Source organism: Neltuma alba, unplaced genomic scaffold (assembly GCF_004799145.2).
Source record: "Neltuma alba isolate B1F8T4 unplaced genomic scaffold, ASM479914v2 tig00011320_pilon, whole genome shotgun sequence".
NCBI classification, from domain to species: domain Eukaryota; kingdom Viridiplantae; phylum Streptophyta; class Magnoliopsida; order Fabales; family Fabaceae; genus Neltuma; species Neltuma alba.
This window is the reverse complement of record NW_021636027.1, coordinates 308,597-325,074: the sequence shown is the minus strand read 5'-3', so window position 1 is coordinate 325,074 and position 16,478 is coordinate 308,597. Positions and strand designations below refer to the sequence as shown.

Below are 16,478 nucleotides of genomic sequence, written 5' to 3'. Positions count from 1 at the left end.
ATATTTTAGGATCTAGTATTCTAAAGTCTTTTATGATTTATCTAGTATCCTGAAATATTTTTTAGTATTCTAAAATATTTTATGATACAATATCAAGAAATAGAAAATTTTTTAAAACATTAAATGCACGTGAAAAAATATTTTAAGGTACTAAATAAATCATAAAATACTTTAAAATATTGAAAACATCTAAAAAATATTTTTGAGTACTAGATAAATGTTAACCAAAAATAATTTTAATACATACTTCTTCTGATTCTTAATATAAGAGTTAGTTTAACTAATTCAAGTGTACTACAAAAATTAGCTAAATTAGTCAGTTGTAATAAATAAGTATTGTTTTCTCTAAAATGCCTCTCACTAATTAAGTGTATTAACTAAAATCAACAATTGATTAAATCTTTAACACGTACAATTATTATAACGACTATATTGAAAAAAATAAATATATATAAGAGATAAAATAGATTAGAATATTATATTTAAGACTAAATTAAATATCAAGATAATTTTTATATTAATAATTTGAGATGGTATAAATTTTTTTGTAACAAAAAAATAAAGTAAAAAAAAATAAAAATGCTCAGCACTCAAGTGCTCGGCACTCTGATGAGCACGGAATGAGAACGCCATGATGTATCCTAAAGAATTTTCCAGTGCGAAAGGAATATGGGTGTTGTATAACTATAAACTAATATATGTAATGCAAGTTCCGGGCAACGTCCAAAGTAAACAACAGGATCCTAGCTACCTAGGCCTACATCTTTTCCACAATATAATCATATTGGAAATGACACTACCATTCTTTTTTCTTTTGTTTTTTTTGCCGTGACCGGGACAGCAGGCACTACTTGAAACATATTGACTGTAAACATGTTGACTCTTTTTCTGCTTCTTTTTTCTCATTTTATTCTAATCCTTTATTTGTGATTTCTCTTTCTACCGACTTCTTTTCCCATTGACAATTTAACATGAAGAAACGCGGTGGAATACAATTATTGCCGGACACAACCACATATGCTTGAAAAGCATGCTGATATGTCCCAGTATGATTTGACTCCACATTACTGCTAAGCGACAATACTTCTTTCGCTGCTTTTTATGATCTTTAATTTTCCGAATAGATTTAGTTTAATTTTAGATCGGTTTGAAAGAATTTATAAATAGTTTATAAGTAACTTTTCATTTATCGAATACGAGATAAGTATATAAAAAAATTATCTCAGCTTACGTAAAATGTTTTTATAGGAGATTTTTTAAACCCTTTTAAACAGGTCCTTTATATGTTACACTTTTTTTTTTATTTGTCAGTTTTTTTTCTTTGGAAATATCAGAAAATTAATGCCCGTGTATGATACAGAAAAGTGGAGGTGAGCAAGATTATAATAATCTAGCCATGTCTATATAAAGGGTACCCAGCATATAGCGGGTGAGCATTATCTAAACGCGAGAGATGGCACAGAACATTGTAGGTAACAACCAAACAAATAGCCAGATGAGTGACGAACTGATGAGAGATCTCAGTGCTCTCTATCGGGCAGCACGTCATGGGGATGTGCAAGCTTTGGAGCATCTGTTGCAGCGAAACGCATCTATCCTTGACAACATTCCAGATGACGGCTGTGAAACTCCCTTACACATATCTGCACTGCTAAATCATACTTCATTCACACAGGTTCTTCTCAATCGTAATGGCGACCTCGCTACTAGAAAGGATGCTTCTGGAAGAACAGCCCTCCACTTGGCTTCTGCAGAGGATAACTTGGAGGCCGTGCAGAGACTGCTAGAATTTAATGATGAGCCATGCTTGGTTGCTGATAGAAAAGGAAGAATTCCTCTGCACTATGCAGTTATGAGGGGGAGGACAGAGGTTGTGGAAGCGTTGGTCATAGCACGGCCAGATTCTCTAGGTCGTTTTGACCCAGAAAGGAGCACTGTTTTTCACTTGTGTGTCACATACAACCGTTTCAAGACTCTGCAAGCATTGGTGAAATTGGACTATGCCACTGCTAATGTTACTGTAGGCACGCCTCGTGCTCCCATCTTTACACTCCCTGATCGTACAGGAAACACCATTCTTCATTTAGCCGTCATGTACATGCGAGATGAGGTACATAATATATACTTTATTCTTTTATCCTTTTCTTTTTCTGAATTGTGGCCACAGTTTCCTTCTTCTTTTTAGTAGCCCAAGGCTCACATGACAAGAACAGAATATGAATGTATAAACATTTTTCCAAATACACGTTGTGTGTTGTTGATTCACTTCATCTTGTTATGAAGAACCATACAGATGTGTTTTGATTTTCTTTTTTTTTTTTAGGAGTTTATTGTGAGTTAGCGGCATATCAATATGCTAACATATAACAATTGGCTAGTTCTGATATGAATATGTAAGAACATGGTTATTCATGAACACAGCAATGCATTCACCATTGGCATGCAAATGAGCCGAATACCTTGCAAACGTGTTTGTATTTAGGCTGTCAGGTATGTGCTGTCAATTCCAGAAATAGGAGAAATAAGAAACCAGGAGAACAGGGAAGGCCTTACAGCCCGCGATATGCTCACATATATTTGTCCAAAAAACTGGAAAATCGATGAAATAAAACCCATGTTGGAAAAGGACGACAATATGGAAGGAAATTGTTTGATTAAGATTTTTAAATGGATGCTATGTTGGATGAAGCATGGGCATGATATAAATTTTGTAGAAGAGATGAGGGGGAATCTGAGCGCGGCATCTATTTTCATAGCAACTGTAACCTTTCAAGCTTTAATTAACCCCCCAGGAGGCTTCATTCAACAAGGCTTATTATCCCGAGGCAATACCACAAACTCATCATCTGACGCCCTCAACTGCACGACCCTTAATGATCTTCATCAGTATTGTCCAGGACAACCAGTCTCATCCTTTCGTGACCAACAAGGATTTCGGGACTACGTGGAATACCTTACTACGTCTTTTTATGGATCAATTTGTGTCACCCTCTTGCTTGTAAGTGGAGTTCCTTTGCAGAACAGTGTAGTCGTGTGGAGTCTATCCTTGGGCATGTTGTTCACTCTCTTCTTTCTTGCACTTGCATACATCACCGCCCTCGACCTTATGACCCCAGCCCATCTTTTGATATCCAAATTGGACATCGTCACTCCCTGTGCATTTGCCTTGACTTTTGTGATGTATTTGATTCTAATGTTTCTGATTCCTTGCATCCGGGCTTTGTCATTGAAAAGTGCACAGATTATGAGAAGGTTATCAAGAATCTGAAGTTAACAAGTTGCTGCTGATTGATCTGTAGCTGCCAGTCAATGCCCGCCTGTGTCGTCGGCAAGAGAAAAAGCAATAGATCATGTGGCAGTTGCTTTTATAATTATTGTTCATACTTTTTTGTAAATAATATACTACCTTTTATCCTTAATATAAGATCTTATTTAATTTTTATTTTGATCCTAAATATAAAACTCCAGTCCATTTTGCCTTTCATATTTATGTATTTTTTTCTAAGATAGTCTTTTTAATAATAATAGTTCTAACCACTATACTTGATTAGCAATGATATTTTAGAAAAGACAATATATATTTATTACAAATAACTAACTTAACTTATTTTCTTAATCTACTCAAATTAGTCAACTAGTTCTTATATTTAGGATTAGAGGTAGTATTACATATTAATGATTATTTATCTTTCAAATGTCTACATGATTTTTCTTCAAATTTTAAACTTGGGCAAATTAGAAATATAGGTCAGTATTATTTTGAAGGGCTCGTACAGGTCTCTATTGTATTCCCGTGACCTTGTTTTTAAAGTTAGAAATATAGTTTTGATAATGAAACAAATTGGCGTAAAACTATAAGTCCGCCTATATAACTCCAAGAATAATAACAACAACAACAACTAGAAGCCACTACTACAAAATGACAAATACTTGACGGATATTTTGGATCATATTTGACAATTGAAAACCGTTAAGTATATTGGCATCATATATTTCAACCCCAGATATTTGACGGTTATTAACCGTCAAATATTGCAATAATATTTGATGGTTTTAAATGAAGAACCGTCAATTATTATTCAAACAATTGATAGTTTTTCAAAAAAACTGTAAATTATTTGTCTAAATACTTGACGGTTAATATCAAAACTGGCAATTATTGGAGAATAAAAATTGACGGTTTTAATTAGAAACCGTCAATTATAAGTAACCAATACTTGACGATTCTCAAAACCGTCAAGTATGGTTAACAATACTTGACGGTTATTTGAGAAAAACTGTCAAGTATACTCTAATAATTGATGGTTCCTTTTAGAACTGTCAAGTATTATAGGAATACTTGACGGTTTTAAGTAATAACCGTCAAGTATTATGGGAATTTTTTTAATACGCGTTTTGCTGTGCTAGCAGCCCTCCTGCAATTTTGAAATTAAACCTCAGACAAAGACTCATTCAACAGAACCATGTAAGCTAGCATTCAAACCAATTCAGCCATATACATCTTAATGAACCAAAACCAAAAATAATTTACATTATTATATGTACATGAACCAAAACCAACTGTGATATTAAAAAAACTTGTGTTTAAGGCAAGTAATATAAAAATTCTGGACAAGTACAAAAGGTGAACCAATTCCAAAATTAGACAATTGCCAAAGTTGTTCAATGCCAAAAACTAACCAACAGCAAAAAATGAACCAAAACCAAAATTAAAACAAAAGCTGTACATGCAATGTCTTAATGTACACTTCCCTATCTATTTTGTGTCCACTGACAGAATAAGGCCATCGCCAACTCTTCAACGATTTTTTCCATCTGAGCAGATGAATACACTGTGCAATATGTGTCGGCAAAGTACTGTATGCAACCACAAATTATGATATAAGTTAGATATAAATGTAAAGCTATAGTAAGTACAATTCTTAAATATATAAATTGAACTTTAACAAATGCATATTACCTGCGTAGGGATTGTGTCAGCATTGTGCATAATTATCTCCTTCATAAATTTCATCACGCAATATCCACAATGGGAGCTTTTTTTGGGCTGACGTGGACATTATAAAGAATGGAAAAAGAAATAATATTAGCCAATCATATAAATAAACCCTATCTAGTAGAATAGTAAATAATGGTAATGAATGCCTTCACTTTTTTCCACGGGAAGGTATTGTCAAATTGGCCTTTTTTTACTGGGGGCAGGGTAAGGCTTGATTTGTGCGGTATAGCCACAAAGCCCTGAGAAAACAATAAAATTGAATATTAATGATTGTCAAAAATTAGATTGAAGCAAGAAATTAAATTAAATTTAAATGATAGATATAAAATATTACTTGTTGAACAATGAAACCATAAATGGTCGATTAGTTGGATCCCCATGAAGAGAATCGAGATACCAAATCCTCAGCTTTGCGGGATTGACTACAATCAGCATCCAGTGTCCCCTAAGTATAAGAAAGACAATTAGAACAATTACAAATTATTTTGAAAATGAAAGAATTTAGGAACTATGTACGTACCCTTGACAGTAAGGCGCCAAAAACAAAGTCTGAGCCCCTATGCTGCCCTAGAAATGAAGATATCCAATAAGTCTCTGGATAAGTCTTTCTTCACATCAGGTTCGTGGCCAGCAAAAGTGTGGGGGGCTGATAATCTTGAACTTGTCATCAGGCCACTAGGGACTATAAAGTTCTTGAAAAGATATCTAAATCAACAAACAAAGATATCAATAGGATAAATGCTCAAGTACTTAAGTATTTAGTTAAGGTTTTAACAAATACCTGATATAAAAGTTACAGGCATTTGTGCTGGCCATTCCATACGTCAGAATTTCTTTCAATACTTCATTTGTGACGTAGTCTGACAAGGGTCGACCGTAGACCTCTGGCTCAAACTCTAGGGGAATCGTGAAATCCTCGCCATGTTCTAATCTGACCCCAGCTGCATATTCCTCAAGACATATTCGGAATCTTGATGATACCGCTTGAATGGGCTCAGAGGGCTGCTTATGTGGCGATGATAATGAGTGATCACCCAATAGGCTTTTCTTCCCTTAGACTGACAAACAGACTGTTAGTAATTAAAACAGAGTTTAGTTTAAATCAGCTGAATGTGTAGACCTATACATGTATACCTTTGAAGGATGTCCTAATGTAAGAAGACAGCCAGGCCAAGCGACAAAGCTACCCACTGCTTGAGCCACTGTCTCTGCATCTGGGGTGGGCATCGGAAGGGAATAATTCGCATCAATAGCAGTGTTCAACTGCACCCTCACATGATCAGCAGGGAGAGGCACATTATGAATCGTACTCTCCCCCAGTAAATTGAACATACGAGCCGTTATAACAGTGTGATGTTTAGGGCTATCCACCATACACTAAACGTTCGCTTCACCCTGATTTAACATGAGAGACAAGTTAGCTAGATATATAAATAATTGAATATAATTGTATAAACACAAGTATTATACCTCAGGTAGCAAAGGGAATGTACAGCTGTCTTTGCCACTTGGGCTGAGATTCGGAGCCGGCTGTGGTGCTTGATTCTTGATCAACTGTTCGATTAGGAGCGCTTGCACTTTAACTTGCTCCTTTAACCAGCGTGTTTCTTCCTTCAGATCCATGAACTCAGCAGACGAAGGCGTGCACGATGAAAAGGGCTTTTTTCAGTACCCGAAGTAATCCTTCTTGGTGACTCCATAACTGACGCCCCTAAGAAGACCAGGATGGTCAGGAGTCCCTAATGCCCTCCTTAATATATCCTGGTCATCTGTAGAATATGCCCCCTGCGAAACTTCTGGGACAAACTCTCCTGTGCAACAAACATTGACATAATTATTCATACTTAAGATATTTGAATAACGTGAGGATTATTTAATTTAGAATAATACTCACCATCCTGTCCACGACCTCCTTAATGTGAGGATTATCAATTTGGCCATCTTTATTTTGCCTGGCCAATACCCATAGCATCTGACGGGATACAGTGACATCTGATCCCTCCTTCTGAGTCACCTCTTCCTCGAGGCCCGCATAACCCAAGCGCCCCCTTTCGGTAGGAATATTCATTTTTCTTTACCCTTTCCTCATTTTGGGCACTTAATTCCTACAAAAACAAAGTAGATTCACAATTAAACAGTATATAGATTAAACAAAATGGACTATTTAATATCGAAAAGAGTGAGGATTATTACTTGAAATTGACTATCATGACGTGACATCACAAAAGCAGCCCAATCCTCTGGTTTGACCAAGTCCCGTATCAAGCTAGGAACCTCGGAATCGTCGGCTGTGGAAGGATCCTTCAAGTACTTGTGTGTCACAAAGTATCGAAAAGAGCGTAGTGTCCTCCTAGCCTTCCCCTCCATAAACTTCTTCCTACTCTCATCTATATCAAATGCAGACTGCAAAACATATAAAACAACACATTAGTGTCACGCAGCTTATAAGAAAACGAAATTTGAGTTGTTATAATATATTACCGATACATCTGTCCAAATAGCATTTCACACTAACGTCATCCCTCCTCCAGTGCTACACTGTAATGGGCACGGTGCTTCTGCCATTGTCCCAATATAGCTGATAAATTTATTTGACTGTACAGCTTGTCCTTTCTTATTCCACTATACGGCAAATTTCTTTCCTTCTGTTCAAGCTTTCACGACCTCTTGCATGACATGAAGGCCCCTCTGTATGCGTACTGCCTCGTCTTGCAACTGTCTCTCCTGGTCAGAGGCATCTCTCAGTTGAGATGGATTATCGGTGCTAGATCCGCTATCGTCTGCCATCTGTAATGAAATTCAATTAAACAAAATGAATCAGAATCCATTAAATGAAAATAAAGTCATTGATGACGAAATTGACTTGAACAAAATTAAAACAAATAAAAGAATCAAAGAAAATAATAAAAGAATTTACATGCATGTTTAAGAAGATCTTTTTCTTTTTCTATTCTTATGTTTTTGCATATTCTTCTTGGTTTGAATTGTTTTGATCTTCTTACGAAACACTTTCCCCCTCTTTGAAATCCATATTACGTCGTTGTGATCGTGCCTAACGTACATGAATTGATCTTCATTTAAATGAGAATCAAGTGATGTCCCTTGAAATGGATCATCTTCAACTGCATTGTCTTCATACCCTGTCTCTTCAATATTCATTTTATTAGTCAACAAAACAATAGACCATCCTTTAGTAGCCGGGTCAGGGACATAAAACACTTGTATAGCCTGAGAAGCCAAAATGAATGGCTCTTCCTTGTATCCTTCCTTATTCAAATTCAATTGTATGAACCCTAAGTCATCAATCCTCAATGCATTATTATTGTCCACCCACTTGCAACCAAATACTGGAACTCTGAATTCAATGTAATCCAACTCCCAAATATCCTCAATCACTCCAAAGTATGACATACGTGCATAGATAGGATTTTTATCTTTGGCACTCGATATATGCATGGTACTAGCTACAAGAGTTACGCCACTATTTTGCTGTTTACTCTGATCATCTTGTTATTTAGTATAGAAAGTGAACCCATTGATAAGGTAGCTTGTGAAAGAAATCACATGTTTGCTCGGTCCATCTGCCAACAACTCTAATTTCTTCGAAACAAAATTAGGATCATTATTATACTTGCCATGCACCTGCTCTCTCAACCATGCTGTAAATTGTTTATTGTGTGTTTTGGCGTACCAACTTTCAAGTTTATTGGGATTATCCCTCTTTGGCTCATCAATATGCTCATCCACATAGTCCTCAATCTCTTCGGAGTTGTGCAATACATATAGATGTGCCTGCTCCCACTATTGGTTTGAAATAGTTACAACTTTCTTTCCCATAATCCCTTCTCCATCTGTCCTTCCCTCATGATGAGACATTGGAACCCTAATATCACTTGCATTTTTTAAGTAATGGGTACAAAATTCAGTGGTCTCTTCACAAATATATCATTCTACGATACAACCCTCTGGTCGACTTCGATTTTTCACATACCCTTTCAATATTTTCATGTAACGCTCAACTGGGTACATCCATCTTAAATACACTGGGTCACACAGTTGGACTTCTCTAACTAAGTGGATGGTTAAATGGACCATGATGTCAAAAAAGGCCGGAGAAAAATACATTTCAAGTTTGCACAACGTAACTATGATTCGGGTTTGCAATCTTGGCAATTTACTGGGATTAATCACTTTGCTGCAAAGAGATTTAAAGAAGAAACATAACTTCGTGATTGTAACTTGCATCTTATCAGGTAAAATAGCCCGTATTGCTACTAGAATAAAGTTTTTCATTAAGACATGGTAGTCATGAGGTTTTGAACCTTTTAACTTCAAATCCTTCATTGAAACAAGGTTACTAATGTTAGAAGAGTAACCTTCCGGTACTTTTACTGAGGCAAGAAACTCACAAAAAATTACTTTTCTCTTTTTTAGAAAGCGTGTGAGTTGCCGGACGAAGAAATGTACGAGTTCCCTTATCCTCTGGTGCTAATTCCTCCCTTATCTCCATTTTAACCATGTCTAGCTTGGCATTTATGCCATCTTTAGTCTTCTTGAGAATATGGAGTAATGTGCCAAACAGACTTTCACATACGTTTTTCTCAATATGCATGGCATCAAGAAAATGTCTCACATTCAGGGTTATCCAATACGGCAGTATAAAGAAAATAGACCTCTTCTTCCACCCAATTGTCCCAACATGCTTCGCGAAAGGTTTTCCAAATTCACAATCTATATCTTTCACCTTTTGAAATACATCCTCCCTAATCAACGGTGTAAGTGCCTTACCTTCTTTTGAATTCCCATTGAAATATTTTTTGAATCGCTGGTAAGGATGATCACGATGCAACCATCTATGATGTCCCATATATGAATTTTTCATTCCATGCTTCAACCTTATGGAATCTGTGCTCTCTTCACAAATGGGACAACCAAGTTGCCCTTTAATGCTATACCCTGAGAGATTACCATACGCAGGAAAGTCGTTAATTGTGCTAAATAACATAGCTCTCAACTTGAATGTTTCTTCCTTATATGCATCACATACATCAACTCTATTCTCCCTCAATACTTTCAAGTCTTCAATTAATGGAGCTAGATATATATATCTATGTCATTTCCTAGTTGCTTTGGCCTAGAGATTATCATAGACATTATTGAATACTTGCGTTTCATGCATAGCCACAGAGGAAGGTTATATATAAACAAAATCATTGGTCATGTGCTATGGGTGCTGCTTTGCATCCCATACAGGTTCATCCTGTTGGTGGCTAATGCAAGGCGTAGACTTCTATCTTCTTCCTCGAATTCAGGATACTCAATACCAAACTTCTTCCATTCTGGAGAATCAGTAGAATGGTGAAGCATGCCATCTTTAACCCTTTCATCCGCATGCTATCTTAAATTTCTCACATCATCTACATTACTATACAAACATCTGAATCTTGGCATAATGGTAAAATACCATAATGCCTTCTTCGGGCTCTTCCCATTCTCTCGGTAGCGCGATGCATTACACTTAGGACACTCAGTTAGTGACTTATACTCCTTCCTAAACAAAATGCAATCGTTGGGGCAAGCATGTATCTTCTCATAACTGAGGCCGACAGAGCGCAACACTTGCTTTGCATCATACGTTTTGCTTGGAAGCTCATTTTCTTTCGATAGCATTTACTTAACAAGCAACAGCAGTTCTGTGAAGCTCATGTCGCTCCACCCATTTCTTGCTTTCAAATTATACAGTTTCAACACTGCAGACAATTTTATGAAATCAGTACAACCTTCATATAGAGGTGTCTCAGCATCACACTTCAATCTGTCAAACATTTCAGGACAATCGTCAAGTACCCGTTCAATCGCATTTGTCATCTCCTCAAGACGATCAGCTTCACATGTACTCATGTCAAGATTAGATGATCCATAGCTTTCACTATGCCCTCGACTACTATTACTTGCATCTATTGTCTCTTTGTGCTTTGTCCAACACTTGTAACTTTGATCAATTCCATTGATAATTAAGTGGCTCTCACAATCGGATGGTGAAACCCACTTCAGAAGGCAACACTTAAGACAGGGGCAAATAATCCTGTTGCGATCATCAGTGTGCTCAATCGCAAACTTAATAAAATCTTCTACCACATCCCAATATTCTTTTGATAGACGATTGGCGGACATCCATTCCTTGCCCATGGTCCCCGACTAAGATGAATCATTTGATCAGCGACTCAAAGATATTGTGAGAATTAAACAAAAATAGAAAGTCAACACATGAGGCACTATTGATCACATTTATCCCTCTTTAATTCTACTTGTTAACAACTAGTAATTTCTGTTAGCAACTAGTAATTCAACAAAACTTCACTTTCACTTCAGTTTGAAAAATATTCTACTACTACTAATGTGCTATTCCATTTGAAAAAAATTTGACAGCACAACAGCTTATAACTTAGCATTCCCCAGGCTTTATGCCTTCTATTTAACTTCAAATGAAGTATTAATTAAGCAGAAAACCAGCAGTAAGGCAATTTCAATATATAACAACATACAAATTAATTGACATTCAAAAACATAAAACATACAGCCTCAGTCAATTTCAATTACAGAAACCAAAATTGAAACATTAGCAATTTCGATAATTTAGCAAACAATTTATGGCTAAAACAAAAATTGAAAAGACCCTAAACCCAAAAACTGATCAAAATGCGAAAAAACCCATTTGGCCAAATAGAAAAGCTATAATAGAGCAAAAATAATTGCTCATCCTATCATCCTCTTTCAACTATAATCATTTCAAAGGAACCACTAAAAGAAATAAGCGGAGCGTGTGACGAAGGAGGAAGCGAAGAGGGACTAACCTGAAGCTGTAAAATTTGGAAAACAATACGCGACAATGACGATGCTGGAGGACGCCTCAATGACGAAGGAGGACACAGAGAGTGACGATGATGAAGGATGATCAATAATAACAAAGGGAAAGATTGAAAATGAGGTAGGGATGACAGTTTAGAGGGTTGCGATGTCTAGGTACAGGTTAGGAACCAGAAGAGGCGCTAGAAATTTCAAACCTGATAGAGCAAAATGAATAGAAATGAGGGTTTTAAAACATAATACTTGACGGTTTTTCATTATAACCGTCAAGTATTTTATACTTGACGGTTATAATGAAAAACCCTCAAGTATTATAAAACTTGATGGTTTAACGAGGAACCGTCAAGTTTCTTATAATAATACTTGACAGTTATAATGTAACCATTAAGTATTATGAAAGGAAACCGTCAAGTATTATCAAAGGAAACTTGACAATTCCTCTTAAAACCGTCAAGTTTTCTTCTGCCACATCATATTTGACGGTTTTGTGTTATAACCATCAAGTATTAGTGTCAAGTATTTCTCATTTTGTAGTAGTGAGCGCATCTTGATTCGCTTTAGAATTTCATTTGTGTTAACTGAAATCTGAAAATTAAAAAATAATTATTAAATAATTATTATCATTTAAGGAATATATATGTTAATATTATTTTACTTTGTGTAATGGAGCTCTTGATATGTTATAGTCTCAAAGTCCCCTCTTTCCATAAGAAAGAAGGTTCCTACAACAAGCTATTTGGTACGTATATCTTTTCAAGACCCAGACGCCAAGCCTTGTATATTATTGGCCGGTTTGAAACTATGGATACACTCTATACTCCATTTTCTTGGCAGCTGTATCTAACAAACATGCATAGTTGAACTTTCAAATTATTAATTATTGCCTTCATCTAATAACCAATTAATTATTTAGTTGCATGTATATTGACATTAACTAGAATTTGCCCTACCATCAATGAGAAGATAGGAAACAACTAAGAGTAAAGTACTCAGTTCACTCCTTTTTCGAAATTTAAAAGATTTTGGCATTTCTATTTATGAGACATTTTACCAAATCTAAAAGTGAATAATTTTTTTAAAAAATGGCCTTAAAATTAGAAGAGCAGCGGGGCAAGGTGATGGAGGGGGAGGAAGAGAGAGAGGAGTATAATTATTAAAATAGAGGAAAAATTAATTTTTTGATCTTTAACTTTTAACTCAATCTCTCAGTTATGATTTGGCACAACTCAATTTCTGAACCATTAACCCATTTATAACTTGGTCCATTTTCTTTTTATTTTTTTTTATATTAAGATCCTTGTCATCTATATCTCATCTTACATGGCACAAGTTTACTTCTTACTCAGCTCCACGCAGCACGAGATCTTGCTTCTCCATCTTCCTTGCCCGCTTTGTCATACTACCTCTAGTCCATAATATAAGACTTAGTTAATTACTTTGAGAAAATTAAAAAAATTAGTTTAGTTTGTTATTTGTAGTAAATAGATGTTTTCCCCCTAAAATATCCTGATTAATAATACCTGTTTGAGTTACTTATTGATAGTAGTTCCTTAACATATACAATTATTATAAGGATTATTTGAGGGTAAAATAGATAAATATTGAAGACATGGTAAATTAGGATATTATATTTAAGACCAAAATAAATATTAAACTAACTCTTATATTAAAGACTAGTAGTAGTTTTCTTATAATGAACTGGTGTCCCATTCCCAGATCCAAGCAAAACCCGAGAACTAAAACAGTAAGCAGCAATGCCCATGCATTGAATCCGCTTGAACCGAAGGAAATCCTGTCCATGCAAGTGAAAGTAGGAGGTGAGCTAAGAACCACTCTTGCAAGTGCCTTGGATGGTGATGTAACAACTGATGGTAAGAAAAGAATAGTAATGGCGACTATGATTCCGAAGTTTACGAGATCCATGTTAGTAAAGATGCGATATTTCGAAGAAATTAGTTTTTTTTTTTTTTTTTTTCATGAATCTCAGGGCCAGCTACCTCCATATATAGACTGATTTGCCAAAGCTTGCATTGAAGCTCGCCACGCGTCAAGCCCAGAGTCAACAACAAGCCGCTTCGGAGAATTGGAAGAAAAATTCGGGTATCCCTCTCATTTCCTTCGCACCCACAGGCTAACCCCGTGAAGTCGATTTCTTCATTTCTCTGCTTCTTGCTTTTGTAATTCCCCCTGCTCTGTTTCTTCACTGTGCTGGATTGAAAAGACGAGTCAGTACAGAGCATGCGAAGGAGATGAGGAGGAGAGATTCCATGCCACGTTGAGCTGACACTTTTGCCCCTAGTGTTGTCTTGTCCCATGTGGATGTAATAAAACGCAAATAATATCAGAGATATTAAATTTATTATCTTACGTCCCATATTCAAACAATCAAACTGTTTCATATATCAACAAATATCTGAATATTAAATATTCTCACTAATCATCATAAAGTAGGTAAAATAAAAATCTCACTGCCCACATCCTGCTACTGAATATGAAGAGTTGAAGACAATTTTTGTAACTGAAAAAAAAAATTCTAACTCATTTGGGATTAATTGATAATAATAATAACTTGTCACAAAAAAAAAAAAAGATTATGAACAGAATCCTTAATGACAAAAAAAACCTAATTAATACTCCTCTGGTCCTAATTATAAGACCCAATTGACTTATTTGAAGAGATTAAGGAAGTAAGTTAAGTTGGTTATTTATAATAAATAAGTGTTGTCATTCCTAAAATATCCTTGCTAATTAAGTATATTGGCTAAAACTATCATTATTAGAAGGATTATCTTGGAAAAAAATGCATAAATATAAAAGAAAAAATGGATTGGGTCTTATAATTAGGACCAAATAAAAAGTCAAATTGGGTCTTATAATAAGGACCGGAGGAGTAATATTTATACATTATTTTAAATTCTATATTTATAATTTCACACACACGCAGTAATGTTAATGATTGGGCTTGAATTGAATTACTTAAAACTAAGCCCAAGTCCAAATATGAACAATTTCAACCTTCAAGCTTTAAAATTCACGCTTGTACTTGAGGTGAAAAAAAATCACGAGAAAGAAGGAAAATCAGCCATGGAAACCAAATAATGGGATTGGGTGGGCTTAGTTCTGGCGTCTGAAGTATGAACGTAGCATCCAAAATTTTCCAGTATGTATATATAATATCATAACCTGCTTCATGCACAAGTCTCACAGGCTTAGACAAGGGTTAAACAAATATCCACGGTAAAGCGCTTCTTCTGCTACCAAACTTCATAAAAGGTAAAGCATACAATATCTGAAGGTTCCTCTCTTCCTTAATGTGAAAAATGGACGCGTGCTGATGGAAAAAAATAAAGGAAAAATCCTCTCTGATCCCGATTTATCTCATCTCTTATAAATTGGATCTTTCAGGTTTAATCTACTCCTCCAATCCTAAATATAAAACTTCTTTTATAGTGTAATTTATACTATAAAAAGAGTTTTATATTCAAAACCAGGGGAGTATATACTTCACTCAGGCTATAAGGCATCTCGTGTCAATTCTGAAGATCAGAGAAGTTGCAAAGCATGAAGAATAAGGTAGGTTTAACAGTTGAAGATATCATAGAACGTGGCCCAAAAGACTTATATTTAAAACCATAATTAAATTGCTTATAGAAGATACCCTATAATAGAAAAAAGAGGAAGCAAATAAGAATTCCTATTTTTCCTTCCCTTCTCTTTCTCTCTCCTTCTCTTCTCTCTCTTTCTCCTCTCCTTCTCTCTCTTGTCCTACCTTTCTCCTCCTCTCTATATCTCCCCCTTTCGTCTTCCAGTTTCACATCACAAAATTAATTTAATTAATTTGGAATGGTTTCTTCGTCAAAGTTGGAAAACGCATTGCTCCCGCCTCATCTCATCTCCTATATTTTGAATTGTTGATGACTTTCAAGTGATCATGCAAATATTAAGGGGCAAAAAATACAGAACATGGTTGTGTGAAAAGTCCAGTGACACAGGACGGAGCCAATGTTAATTTTTTGGGCCCATATGTTGATGACGGAGTCAATCATGTTTTAAAAGTAATGATATCTTCTTGACTTCTTCCATGCCATAATTTCTAAAAAATAAAAATACAAGCAGAGATGGCCTCACTTATATCTCATGACCATATTGACTGACTCAACCCATGTTTTTTTTTTTGGCTAAATCAGAGTAATAATACTAAAGCTCGAGTCTGAAAGTATACAAAACTCAACCAAAGAAACAAAACAAAGAACAAGTGCAGCAAACAAAAAGCAGAGGAAAGAGGACAATCCAAGCAACTCCAAGCCACCTGGAAAAGGATGGGCAGGGATGGGGGTTTTGCAACCCAATCAAGAGAGCAAATCCCTTCAAAACCTGTGCAAGAGACATATCCCACAGCTGAATGAGTTAATCTGGGATTCCACTTGTAGTAATAAAGCCGCCAAGCTTTGCCAAGATTAAAGATATCCAGCAGCACCTAGCAGAAAATACCTTTGAAAACAGCTAGCACTAGCGGAACACAGACAGATTCCTCCATAATTCTTGTACTTCTCATAACAAGATTAGAATAAAACATTATAATACCAGGAGGAACCCATCTCAAATCATCCTT

At 35.6% G+C, this 16,478-nt stretch overlaps 1 protein-coding gene across 1 annotated transcript; it reads left to right on the top strand.

Moving 5' to 3' along the window:
* The first annotated feature begins 1,453 nt into the window (after positions 1-1,453).
* Positions 1,454-3,268, top strand: LOC114711821 (ankyrin repeat-containing protein BDA1-like). The gene is made up of 2 exons (XM_028896249.1): positions 1,454-2,110; positions 2,483-3,268. The coding sequence occupies exons 1-2, from the start codon at positions 1,454-1,456 to the stop codon at positions 3,266-3,268; spliced, it is 1,443 nt and encodes a 480-aa protein (XP_028752082.1).
* Positions 3,269-16,478: the final 13,210 nt, after the last annotated feature.

Coding starts and splice junctions, on each gene's coding strand:
- LOC114711821 (XM_028896249.1), top strand. CDS start 1,454: ATGGCACAGAACATTGTAGGTAACAACCAAACAAATAGCCAGATGAGT. Junction 2,111..2,482: donor TCATGTACATGCGAGATGAG/GTACATAATATA, acceptor GTTTGTATTTAG/GCTGTCAGGTATGTGCTGTC.